The sequence below is a fragment of the Conger conger genome, chromosome 2 (assembly GCF_963514075.1).
Source record: "Conger conger chromosome 2, fConCon1.1, whole genome shotgun sequence".
Classification (NCBI taxonomy): Eukaryota; Metazoa; Chordata; class Actinopteri; order Anguilliformes; family Congridae; genus Conger; species Conger conger.
In genome coordinates this window covers 13,064,237-13,077,510 of record NC_083761.1, presented here as the reverse complement: position 1 = coordinate 13,077,510, position 13,274 = coordinate 13,064,237, and the positions used below count along the sequence as shown (strand labels likewise).

General features: G+C 38.6%; 2 protein-coding genes across 6 annotated transcripts in view; both read left to right on the top strand.

The window, feature by feature from the left end:
• LOC133111898 (myoferlin-like) overlaps positions 1–8,776 on the top strand; it is a 33,148-nt gene extending 24,372 nt beyond the window's left edge. For both annotated transcript variants that reach the window (XM_061222546.1, XM_061222538.1), the window contains 16 exons: positions 1,994–2,005; positions 2,229–2,327; positions 2,433–2,561; positions 2,809–2,964; positions 3,252–3,343; positions 3,446–3,616; positions 3,917–4,065; positions 4,337–4,476; positions 4,558–4,646; positions 4,755–4,850; positions 5,554–5,695; positions 5,854–5,953; positions 6,145–6,338; positions 6,576–6,685; positions 7,072–7,219; positions 7,895–8,776. In XM_061222546.1, the coding sequence (XP_061078530.1) occupies positions 1,994–2,005; positions 2,229–2,327; positions 2,433–2,561; positions 2,809–2,964; positions 3,252–3,343; positions 3,446–3,616; positions 3,917–4,065; positions 4,337–4,476; positions 4,558–4,646; positions 4,755–4,850; positions 5,554–5,695; positions 5,854–5,953; positions 6,145–6,338; positions 6,576–6,685; positions 7,072–7,219; positions 7,895–7,930 (1,863 nt within the window). In that variant the 3' untranslated portion in view covers positions 7,931–8,776. The remainder of the gene's footprint in view (positions 1–1,993; positions 2,006–2,228; positions 2,328–2,432; positions 2,562–2,808; positions 2,965–3,251; positions 3,344–3,445; positions 3,617–3,916; positions 4,066–4,336; positions 4,477–4,557; positions 4,647–4,754; positions 4,851–5,553; positions 5,696–5,853; positions 5,954–6,144; positions 6,339–6,575; positions 6,686–7,071; positions 7,220–7,894) is intronic.
• Positions 8,777–9,871: 1,095 nt separating this feature from the next.
• LOC133121725 (poly(ADP-ribose) glycohydrolase-like) overlaps positions 9,872–13,274 on the top strand; it is a 52,401-nt gene continuing 48,998 nt past the window's right edge. For 2 of the 4 annotated variants that reach the window (XM_061231138.1, XM_061231137.1), the window contains exons 1-4: positions 9,872–10,417; positions 10,598–10,746; positions 10,948–11,014; positions 11,306–11,872. In XM_061231138.1, the coding sequence (XP_061087122.1) occupies positions 10,296–10,417; positions 10,598–10,746; positions 10,948–11,014; positions 11,306–11,872 (905 nt within the window). In that variant the 5' untranslated portion in view covers positions 9,872–10,295. Of the gene's footprint in view, positions 10,418–10,597; positions 10,747–10,947; positions 11,015–11,305; positions 11,873–12,621; positions 12,815–13,274 lie in introns of those variants that run through there. The other 2 variants (XM_061231139.1, XM_061231140.1) reach the window with 2 other exon arrangements.

Here is a 13,274-nt window from a genome sequence, read left to right as displayed (position 1 = left end):
TTTAAAGTCTTCCTTTTAGAATGGGGAATTGACTGGGAAATGACTTGGTAGCCTTGGGTGTAGTTTTTATAATTTACATGAATCTACTTGAATTCAAGTAAATGCCAAATCAGTGACTGTTAATAGAAAGGGGCACATTGAGAGCCAGAAAACCCAAAGGACATTGGTTCATTGTGTTTATAAACAAAGGCCTCTGCCTTTTTAAATGCAGATAACAAAAAAGCAAGCTGTTTTAAAACAGGAACCAAATGACAGTCTTTATTGAGCATTCCCAGTATTTGTCCCCCTGTCTTTTCCATTGGAGGTTCTGTTTAAAGAATGACTCTTCAGCATTAAGAGTGGCATTTAACATTCTGAATTGCAGTTTGCACACAGCATGTCAGAAGCTGTCAGCAAAATGGCCACCACTTCTACCCATCCTGTATGTAAGGTCCACAGTTGAATGCTGTGTTGGGTCTGTCACTTTTCTGGTTCTGAGGTTTCTTTATCACAAGGCTCTCTTCTCCCCTCTTCTCATCACTGTCTTCTTCAGAGGGATTTTGGATTGAAAGAAGCTGAAGGTGTGAGTACGATGTCCAAATGCACTTGATCTAGTTACTTCAGATGTTACTTCAAATAATATAATTGAACACAATACAATCTGATCAGTGCTTCAAATTGACTTCAGTTTATTTTTATTTGATACATGTGAAATTATTTATACATTAATTAATTGTTTACACTAAATAGGCTATTCCATTTAGCTGCAGTATTGTTAAAATAATATATTCAAATTTTGGTCTCCCTGTTGTGCTTGTACGCTCCAGGGCTCTCTGTCAAGAGATGTCAATCTCAATGTGACTACAGCAGGGGTGCCCAGCAAGGGCCGATCCGCTTAGGGATTTTGTGTCAACTTCTGCTCTTAATTATTTAATTAGCTAAATAAAGTGTCTTGATCAGACATTTGTATATGCACTAGCTACAGCTGCAGTCTGCAAGTGTGCCGTAAAGATTTTACTCTGCTCAAGTACAGGAGTGAACCAACATCATTTCTAGAGCTGTCAGAAAAATAACTTAAGGTGATTGGTTGGAACAAAAACCAGCTCCCAGACTGGCCCTCCAGGACCCCTGCTATACAGGTTTAATAAAGACTAAATAAATGAAAATAAACAAAAGTATATATGAATGATGGCTTAAAATGGCATTAAAATAGGATAAAATGAAATATTACAGGCTAGGTAGATGTACTCCATTTGAAACTCCAAAATTAAATTCTTCATATGATCAAGTTGGCTTGGACTTCATACACTTCTAATGTATACATTTACTCTGTCACTCTTTCCAAAATCACCTGCACAAGACCCAGGTATAAGGATTTGGGTGTACAGTGAAAAGACATGGGCTCAATAAATGGATATTATAATCATTATACAATAAACGATGGACTATCAAGTGAAAATGATACAGCATGCCTTAATTTATAATGTTGAAAATTGACTTTGGATTTTATGAAATCAAAGTCATGGATTTTTAATTAAATGTTACAGCTGTAGTAAACCAGAAATCTATTTCAGCACAGTAAATTAAATCAACTTCTTGTTTGAGGGAAGCTCTCAAACAGTTACATACCTCCCCTGCATAGAAAGAAAACAAATGTCTATCACTAAGAAATAAGACCATAGTTTGACATGTCCATGGCTTCAATACCATCAGCATAGGAAGATTGTGTGTCATGAAGTTCAGCCCACATTTTGATAAAACACTGCTATTTTCTTAATGAGAACTGAAAGAGTCCAAATAAATGTACACATAAATTACTATATTGAAGGAAGGTATGTAATAACATCTCCCTGTATAATTGGAATTTAATTTCGATCTAGATAATTCTAGAAGCATAAAGTCATTAATTTTCATGATTCATTGTGCTAGCAAATTAACATAACATTGAAACATACTTTTCTGATGTTCTGTTTGTCTTTCATTGCATGGGGTCCCATCCTTTTTTTCCAAACAGCGAGAAGAAATGGTGAGAACTTGATTCTGTGTGTTTTATCCATTAACAATATTTAAAAGTTTGAAATTGTTATGAGATATTCCCAAACTTTCATATTTATATACAGTACACCTTTCAGAAAAATCAGTAATGTGACATAAATATATATATAGCTTCATACAGTATATATATTTTACAGTGTTTCATGCAATTGTATTGTGCCTTTGGTCACCTCAATCTTATTGGTCACTTTTAGGAAAAAGAAACCGTAGACTGGTGGAGTAAATACTATGCCTCCATTGGAGACCATCAGAAGTGTGGGCCATACCTGCAGAAAGGGTATGACACCTTAAAGGTGAGATTACCCCAGTTCAAATGAATCATTTGTGTATATCAAATCTTCATGTGTAGTTTTATGTCATAAAATTGAGAAAAAGTCCCATATTGTCTTTGTTTTCAGATTTATGACTGCGAACTGGAGGATGTTCCTGAGTATCGGGGGCTGACCGACTTCTGCAACACCTTCAAACTGGCGAGGGGCAAGGCCGGTGGAAAAGATGAAGACCCCACTGTGGTGGGAGAATTCAAGGTGAAGCTAGTGCTCCTTTGATTGCATTAATGACTTTTATGAGTTTGAGTTACGTTTTTCTTCCTTTTGAGTGGAATTATCTCTCAGGGATTAAATATATGCCCTCTTTCTCATTGTAACTGCCACCGGTACTGATCCACAGCAGTACAGGATGCATCATTTGACCTTTCATTACACTGAGGCATTTGGCAGACGCTCTGGATAAGACAAGGCATGGACATGTTCACCATGCTTGGGTTATTTTCAGGGCTCCTTTAGGGTGTACCCTCTGTCAGACGACCCTGGGGATCCTGTGCCCCCTCGGCAGTTTCGAGAGCTGCCTGACAGTGGACCCCAGGAGTGTTTGGTCAGGATCTACATCATCCGTGCCATCGACCTGCAGCCCAAGGACAACAACGGCATGGTGGGTCTACACACCCCCTTCCACATCCGTTTCCGTTTGCTCTGTGGATCTTAATCACTGGAATGGCTCTCTCAACTAATGCCCGTTGTATTGTCAAAATGGCTCCACCTAACTGTAAGTCTCAAATAGTACTAATTCTACAATCATTTAATAGTCTTCAACTCGATTTGTGGGTTTTACTTTGTGGAGATCTTATGACTAAACTCCCAGTTGATCTCAAACAATTCTCATTGTTCTCACGTGAATCTCAAACTAAACTTATTTTGTTGCTGCTCTTATGTCCTCAGTGTGATCCTTATATTAAGATCTCTCTGGGAAAGAAATCGATTGAAGACCGAGATAACTACCAGCCAAATACCATAAACCCTGTGTTTGGAAGGTAATTAACAAATTGCCTGGCAAGGAGTTTTCGGTAGTCAACAAGTTTGTTGTTATAATTATGCAGCTGAAATTGCTCTTCTGTTGTGTTTTCTCTTCATAGGATGTTTGATATTTCCTGCTTCCTTCCTCAAGAAAAAGACCTGAAAATCTCCATCTATGACTACGATTTGTTGAGTCGTGATGAAAAAGTTGGCGAGACGGTGATTGATCTGGAAAATCGGTTCCTTTCTCGCTTTGGATCATATTGCGGGCTACCCCAGACATACTGCACGTGCGTATTATTTGTTGTTAACTGCATCTAAAAGGACAGCTATGTCACATAGTGAGATCAATTGCCAGGTTAAATCTCATTTGGGAGCACTGTGTCTCTCAGTCTAAGCATATAGTACCATTAACCTGAATGAAATGCGTAACATGAAAAACACCAGCAGTGTAGCATATGCTAACTGAATAATTAATGACTAATCTCCTCATTAGTACTGGAAGTCTTAGTACCTCCATGAAGTTCCCCGCAACTTTGAAATCAGCTATATTGATGTGCTTGAATCTTTCTTGTTGTCCCTGCAAACAGCTCTGGGATTAACCAATGGCGAGATCAGCACAAACCATCTCAGATCCTGCAGAATATGGCTAGGCTGAAAGGAGTCCCTCCACCCATTACAGGAGACGGTGGCAACACATTAACTTTCCAAGGCCGAGAGTACAGCCTTTCCGAATTTGGTATACTTGGTTTCTAAAATAATTGGTGCATTGGCTAAAAGGATAAGGGGTATTCTCTTCTGCAGATTATAAAAGAAAGCTGCTGTAAACCAATCATTTCTAGGATGCTAATTACTTCTGAATTTACTGATGTATTTATTCATGGGTGTAGGACAGAGGCATAGGATATATGGTTATACCATTCTTCTACTGGGGCCTTCATGTTCACTGGGGCCTATTGCTTGTTGTTTTATCTGATTTGTCCATCTGGGTGTGCTTTATTCTAACACAGAAGCCAACAAAGAGATCCACCAGCACTTGGGTCCACCGAATGAGCGCATCGCTCTGCACGTGCTCAGAACACAGAGCCTGGTGCCTGAACATGTAGAGACAAGAACACTGTACAGTAGCTTCCAGCCAACACTGTCTCAGGTTCGTGCCACTCCTCATCACTCGATGGTCTTTTTGTTCATTGGAATACTTTTTTCTCATTTTCATCCCCTCTATGTTTAGGGAAGGGTTCAAATGTGGGTTGACATATTCCCTAAAAGTCTCGGTCATCCAGGGCCCCCCTTCGACATTGCACCGCGCAAAGCGAAAAAGTAAGATGGGCCTAAATTCATTTACAATTTGGTTACTGGTGGACAAACACACTTTCATCTATCAGCACAGCTTAAGCAAATGTTTCTTGCTTTTCTCATGCTTAACAGATATTTCCTACGCGCCGTCATTTGGAACACGACTGATGTCACTTTGGATGAAACCAGCATCACTGGAGAGCATATGAGTGACATCTATGTCAAAGGGTAATGTGGATGTAGGGTATTATATACGTTTTATATTTAACCTATCAGTCATATATTCAGTGAGCAATTTATTAGGTAAACCTGTACACTAGCCTGTTATTGCAAATATTTTATCAACCAATCATGTGACGGCAACTAAATGCATAAGAGCTTGCAGACGTAGTCAAGAAATTTAGCTGTTGTTCAGACCAAATGTCAGAATGGGGAAGAAATGTGATCTAAGTGACTTTGGCTGTGGAATGATTGGTGGTGCCAGGGTGGTTTAAGTATCTTAGAAACTCCTGGTCTCCTGGGATTTTCACACACAACAGTCTCTAGAGCTTGCAGAGAATGGTGCGAAAAACAAAAAACATCCAGTGAGCAGCTCTGTAGGCAAAAATGTGTTGTTAATGAGAGAGGTCAGAGGAAAAGGGCCAGACGGTCGAAGCGGACAGGAAGGTGACAGAAACACAAATAACCACACATTACAACAGTGGTATGCAGAAACGCATCTCTGAACACACAATGCTTGTGTCAAACCTCTTACACTAAGATAGGTTAGGTTTTTTTGTTGAAAAAACAAGTCTGATAAATACCTAATAATGTGCTCAATGGATGTATATTTGTCACAAATCTAATTTACAATACTACTGTTGTATACAAAGGCACTGTTTCAGTCATGCCACAGCAAAAGTTTGAATGTTGCTGTTGTATGGACCACTAGGTGGATGGCAGGAATGGAAGAGGACAAACAGAAGACAGATGTCCACTACAGGTCCCTGGATGGAGATGGAAATTTCAACTGGAGATTTGTTTTTGGCTTTGACTTCCTGCCTGCTGAACAGCTGTGCCTTGTATCCAAGAAAGTGAGTCAGTTTGAGGACACAGTTTGGTAAAACAAACATTTAAAGTGTAAACAAAAATGGTTGAGGTTGTTTTATTCAATATTCTCTGCTTAATTTGCAGTACCTTTTCAGGCAACAGCATATAGTTCTGACAATAAGACAAAACTCTTTTACAACAGGAACATTTTTGGAGTCTTGACAAAACTGAATTCAGGATACCGCCCAGGTTCACTGTCCAGATTTGGGATAATGACAAATTCTCACTGGATGACTACTTAGGTGAGAGGTATTTGATGTATTTCAGGAAGTTAAATGGTAAATGGTTGGCATTTATATATATGAATATAAATGAAACGCATTGGATATTGTATACTGACACCATGTAGCATAATTAATCAGTTGTGTCTGATTGATTCTAAATTGTATGTACAACAGTGATTGTGATACTCAATACTGTTGTTCTGTAACAGGCTCTCTTGAACTGGATTTGCACAACTTGATCTCCCCTGCCAAGACGCCAGAAAAGTGCAGCCTGAAAATGCTCCCAGACCTGGGTGGAGTTTCCCCTCCCAAAGGCGACCTCTCCAAATCGCTGTTTGCTCAGAAGGCTGTCAGAGGCTGGTGGCCATGTGTGATTGAGAAAGACGGAAATAAAGAGTTGGGCGTAAGTAAACTGGCTGAGTCAAGAGGGTATTGAGCAATGAGAGCTCAAGCAATTAACTCTTACATTTCGCTATAACTTTGGGTTTGTCGCAATTTTACATTTACATGTACTATGTTGTAAACCAACTTTGTGAATAGTGACAGGGTTAGGACACTTGCAATGTGAAGGGTCTCAGCTGTGTTGAGATGTATGCATATGCGGTGCAGTATGTGATGGTTGTGTATGGGATTCTTCCAGGGAAAGGTTGAGATGACTCTGGAAATTGTGAGTGAGAAGGAGATTGATGAGAAGCCTGCTGGAAAGGGAAGGGATGAACCCAACATGAACCCAAAGCTGGATCCTCCTAAGTAAAGAAGCACTGCTTATTCCTCCTTTTTACACAAGCTAGGTGTCACAGGTCACAGTTAAACCCCTTCAGTTATGTGTGTTTATTTTACAGACAGTCTTATTCTGGGTGGTTTATACACTTCATGTAAATATAAGCTCAGAATAAAATGACCAAACGTGCTTTACCACCTGTAACTTCAAAGGAAAGGTATAATCCGGCCAACAGGAATCATAAGCACTTGCTTCCACCAGCGGTACCATGTATAAACTATTGCAGGAATTATGTTGAAACCACTGTAAAGTGTGCTTGATGTAGCATAGGTCAGTAAATGTGAGGTAACAGTATGGTAACATTGTAATATGTGACCGGTTTTCTGACATTGCCATTTCTTCCCTCTTTCTTCAGCCGTCCGGAAACGTCTTTCTTTTGGTTTACAAATCCTTGCAAAACCATGAAATTCATTGTGTGGCGCAGATTCAAATGGGTCTTCATTGGGCTCCTCATTCTCATACTCGTGCTACTCTTCATTGCCATCCTCCTGTACTCGTTACCGGTAAGGCTTACCACAAGCTGTGTTGTTTGGGTGGGGTTGTGCATGCTGGGAGCTGCCAGCTGTGTAAAAGGATTAGATTTCTCAGATGACTGAGGTCTGGGAGTTTATCAAGAACTGTCATGTCTTTCAATATGTCTGAAGACGTTTCATCATGTTTCAGCAAAATAATACTGGAAGATTGGGAGAACAGTTGGGCAATATAAATAGGATCTTAGTTTGTCAAAACAGCAATATGTAACCATGTAGAATGTTTTTAAGCTTTAAGCTTTTTTCAGTTTCTTTAAAATGAGCATTTATGCCATTACAGGTAGTGATCATTTAGCCATCAGCATTTCAAGGATTTTTTTTTTCCCACTTCACACCAACATATGCAGGAACAGCAGAACTATGCAAAACTGATCTAATTAGAGGCAGTAGTACTTTGAGATTTACATGCGGATACGATTTCCACCTGCATTTGAAATGTCTTATATCAGCATATAAGGACAAGTAATGTCATTTTAAAAACGTTGTGCCAAAAAATGGGCTATGTTCAGCATGAAACTACAGCATTTTCTAGCCAGCAGGATTTTGTACAGGAACTGTATTAATATTTAATGTAAGGCCCCACGACCATTGTATTAACAGAGATCAGGATTATGCTGGAGGGTGACTTTTCTGCTTGGTCTTTTCTAGAACTATGTTGCCATGAAAATTGTCAATCCCAAATGAGGAGATATGAAAGAGGCTGCAACCTGGAACCAGTTGTGACAATCAAGAATCATCAGCCACAATGGCACATATTTTTTTCAATCTCCCTTTTAGCAAACTGTGTACAAACTATGTGTACTGGAAAACTATGTTCCTTTTTGTTGATGAAATGTGCCTTACATGTACACAGTTCAATGTATATCTTGCTCACATTTTGCTATTTTGATTTGGGTAAACTTGATTTGGTAAATCTTAGCCCATGGAACATTCTAGTTGCACTATTTCTGTTACAAGTTCCATTTGAACACAGTTCACAAAAAAAAAAAAAAAAAAAAAAAAACTGGAAGCTTCTGCAACCAATTTCACTACAGTACAGTACAATAACGTGTTAAGACACAGTAATTGCACCAGCCATGTTTCGTTAACTATGACTTTGCCTTTAAAACGTTTAAAACAAAAGTATGCAGTCAAGTGATTTTTAAAAGCTGAGAAAAATATATTCAAGTAACATTTATTATCGTTAATGTCTTAACTTGAATTGTGAAATGTAAGCTAAATTAAAATGAATGGTTAACTACAATAAAATGGCATTGATGGAAAAATAACACTGCAACTACTGTGATGGACTCTTCTTGGGTTGTCGAAAATGTTTAAAGGATGGCATCTAGAATCTAAATGGTACAGCAAAGTGTAACTTCCTTTTGTAGTTAACAAAATATGTAAAAATGCCTTGGCAACAAGAAAAAATATTCCACAAGACATTTCAACCGTGTAAGGATTTTATTGAGAATGCACAAGACAAGTAAAAAATGACCCAGTCCAGTGTTTCGTTGCTATATCTTTACAATAAACCACTTTTTAATGTAATATTACAAGTATTCTTCAAATGAGTGGATTTCAATGTTTACATTATTTATTAGACTTGTTTATTACTACCCCAACTTCACACAAGCCAGGTCAGAATTGACCTGAATACATTACTTTTGGAACTGAATGGTTTGTCAGGTTGACATGAGTTTGTGTTTCTCTTATTATATCAAATAAATCTTTCTCTTGAAACACTTGATATTCAATATATAAAATAAATATATTGTTTCTGATGTTCACATACTATTAATTGAGTTTGATTGTTTGAATTTTCTTTGTTTTACTGATGCTGAATTGACTAGATTTAATAACACATTTCTATGTTGATGAGAATTAAACGTGCTGTGAAAAGACAAACATTTCAACAAATTCATGTGCAATTGAATATCTTCTTTTATACATATTTATATAAAGAAAAAAAGGATATAACGATGTTGCTAAGGGGACACGCTTAGCAACATCGCTTAGGCACGCTCGTGGGATATGCTAGCGTAGGTTAGCTGGCTAGCTATTTGCATACCTAAACATATCAATTATGAATTCCTTGTTTCCGTTTCTGCATAAGGATAGGAACATTACTTTGACTCCTAATCTTGCTTAACGAGGTGGCAAACTAGTAACGTTACAAAACTCAAACTTAACTCGTGAAGATAGCAGATCAGCTACATTAATTTAAGTTAGCCTATCTGACTTCGTCTAGCCACAGATATAACTGACTGCATTTCGCTGAATCACTGTAGCCAACAACCATGAAAAACACATTGCCACTCGTATTTAGCTGGCTAGCTGTAAAAGCTAGTTAGTCCAGCTTGTTTTAAAGACCGAATCAGTCTGCCTTCAAGCGAAAAATAAGATTAGCTTCCAAAAAAATCGACTCTGCTGATAATAACACAACTGCTACCTATTTCAAGCACTTGGCACAGTGCAGTACTCACACACCTCGCAACAAAAGTTAGCCCGCTAACGTCCGAACACATTTCCTTATACAGTAATACTTACGACAAGAAAACTATTTTCGATACAGTTGCTAAGAGATGTTGCTTCTGAGCCCGCCCTCTTTCAAATTTTACTTTGTCATTGGCCGTTAGTGCTTGCCGTCAAGCAGTTCTGTTCACAACAATTTTTTGGAGTATAAAATATAACGCTGTGGAAGATTTGATTATCTGGAGTGACGTGGCGCTTCGTCCAAAAACATAGAAACACTAACGAAATAGCAAAATGGCGAATTAGGAATGTCATCTTTATATTAAAATATATGTGCACATATAGCTACGCGCTCTTTGTCAGTTGAATGCGTTAGCCAGGTAGCTAACGTTTAGAGCAGGCTGGCTAGCTTGCTACCGTTTTCTAGCTTGCTAGGTTGGACATAATGTATTGTTTTTTCAGGTAACTTAGCTGCTGCTAAAAAGCCGTGAAATTCAAGCCAACTATATATCAGAGTTAGTATTAGAGGAAAATGAGATAGCTGGCTACAATATTTAGCGAGAACATAGCTTAAAATACATCGAGTAGCTAGCGTATGGCTGCGAAATCCATATTCGCTTACTTGCAAAGACTGAGGAAAGGTGGCACCCGGCATTGTTTGAAACCCTACGGGATATATCGTCATCAAAACGCCTCGCTACTAACAAAATTCCTATTGTAAGTATGGTAGTTAACTAACTACCGATTTATTCTTTATTCGTGAAAACACAGCTCCAGTGTACGAAGTGAAATGGAGCTAATGTTATTTCGTGCATGTCCCGTGGTTTAATAACCAGCAACGAAAATGCTATACGTTATTGTTTTGAGGAATAAATCCCATATTTTCAATCTTCGAAGCATGACTGCCCTGTCCGACAGTGAGCCGGTAAGAAAGAGACTGAGGTTGGACGTTGACATCCACTCACCTGCCACTACAAAGAAACCAGAGCGGCCGATTTCATTCAAAGGGGTACAGAGGGAGACTAAACTGGACAAATACTTAAAAGGTCTCTCACTCTCTTTCTTTCTATTATCACGTTCCGCTTTAAAGCGAGGTAACACACTGACATGAATTAAACGGTGTTGTAAAATGTTTTCTAGTACGTTTAGTAGTGACACTGCAGTAATGTTTTTACTCCGTTAAAACCCTATCACCTATCACAATATTGACTTAATTGTGGTTCTTGTTCAATATTTTTTTATTACAGACAACAAACAGAAGACAGCTAATGCTTGCTGTGTGAAAATGGAGGATATTGCGATGGACACCGACAAGTAATTAATTTACACAATAATGTTACTGTGTTTTAAATCACATGCATCTGTGGAACTACTAAAAGTAAATGGGTATATTAGGCAAAAACATCTCAAATTCTTTTATTGGCCTGTGTGTCTCTTGGGAAATTATTGTGCTTATTTAATATCCATTTTAAGGATGTCATACCATTTTAAGTGTTTTAACCTTGATGATAGACTGGAAATTAAAAATTAAAATAAAATTGGGAAGCAAAAATGTAAGGCTTACAGATTGTTCACCTCTAAACCTAATGAAATCTTGTTCAACAGAACAAAAAATGAAGACCAGGTTGGTAAAGAGAAGGAGAAGTTGGATCAAAAGGTTGCCTGTATGGAAAATGCAAACAAGGAGGATAGTAATTTTGTTAGCCTGCAGGGTGTCTCACCAACAGGAGTCACAACAAAACAGAAGGCCAAGAATCCTGTCACACAAGACTGGGTGATGACGGATCCTACCATGCCCACAGAGATGGCTGAAGTTGACCATGACATCAAACCCAGTGAAGTAACAGAGACTGTGGATTTGGCAAACCCTGAAAGTGCCCCCTGCACCCTCCAACAGTCCACGGCGACAGAGAACCAGGCCCAGACCTGCAGTGCCCCGGTGGAGCTCTCCCCGGCAACAAGCAAGGCGGCGGAAGCAAAGCGTCCAGGTGACCCGTGTGCTGAAGGTCCTAAGTGCCCGTCCCACGAGGGGTCTGCCCGTCCGGCTGAGGTCCCTGACGCTGAGGGCTCCTCCAAGCGCGAGAAGGCAGGCCCATCCACATCGGCTCCAAAGGGCTCCGAGAAGCGTGTTGCCAAAATCACAGACTTCTTTCCAAAAGCCCCGTCAGCAAGGTAGAGGCTTCTCCTGTTACATACTGAACTAATCAAGCTCTTTGTGTATTCGGTTGGTAAGACTGCCGAACGCTTAATTGTTTCCATGTATGATCTTATTCCAAATGTGATTTTGTAGTTTGAATAAGATCATCATGTGATATTGCAAGGACATTACATGAAGGGCATACGGAAGAAGTGCAGTTATGTCAGGGTATCGTATCTCTTAGGATAAAACCCAAACCATTTTTTAAAAAGGGTTTTGTGTAACTTGCCTTGTAGTTTAAGGACTTGTTTGGCTGGACATGGTAGGCAGCTACGATTACAGTATAATTCAATCTCTGCACTTTGGTCCTGTGCTGCAATTTAAAGTTGTTAATTATGCCACACAATAAAAATAATTCTAAAAAAGGGTATTCTACTTTTCACATTTAGAAACGGATGAATAAATAATAATGATTCCTGTGATATAAAGATTCTGTATAGATATTTCAAGTTCACTTCTGATTAGTGCTGATTCTATAAAATGCACTGTCGATGACATTCGTCTGAATGGCTAATACTTAGCAGCACAAGGACCGTTTTGATTTCACAATAAAAAAAAAAATGAAGTGACTAAAACAGGCGTAATATTAGAGTATTTAATTACTATGTCTTTTACATGGAACTACTATTAAAAATGCTGTTTTTATTGCACAGGGTCCTGTTACAGAAATGCTTGATGTGATCTGGTTTTGATTCTGTGAACTGCCAAGCTTCAGTACTTATCACTTCCCCTCATGGCTGAGCAGTATGGATAAAATGAAAGTGAAAGTTTAGCCTGCCTTCATTCTTCATTGCAGTGCCGTAGTTCAGGACCCTCTGCATAATGGATCAAAAATATTGGTTTTCAAGTGGACATTATGAACTATATGGGATTCCATTGGCTTTTGCCGTTGTGTTTGTTTGCATTTGGATCAATCGGTCTGTCTTTTTCTTCCTTTGTCCTCTGTCTTAACTGTATGTGTTCAAATAGTCTAATGTTAGCTTTTAGCCTACATAATTAGCATTTCATTCAAGTTACTTTCACTTTTCCTTCAAAAAGTATTTACCCTACTCCTACACTACAGCATATTTGTGCTATTTTGTGAAATAGACTGATGTTAGCATTTAGCATATTTTTGCTATCAAGCTAGTTATGTTCCTGTGTCATGTTTATTTTAGTCTCTGCTGCGACTGATGTTTCGGTAATCAGAGATGCATGTAGTCTAGCTTCAGGGCAGGATTTTGCCTCTGACACATTGCCATTCATCCCTGTTATGTGAAGTTAAAAGTTAGTAAAGAAGCCAGAAGCCATTAACCTTATAATGCGCATGAGTTATCTCTTAATAATCGGAAAGAGGACTAAAAAGATAATTATGTATTCATTGGTTTTCAAGTGAGG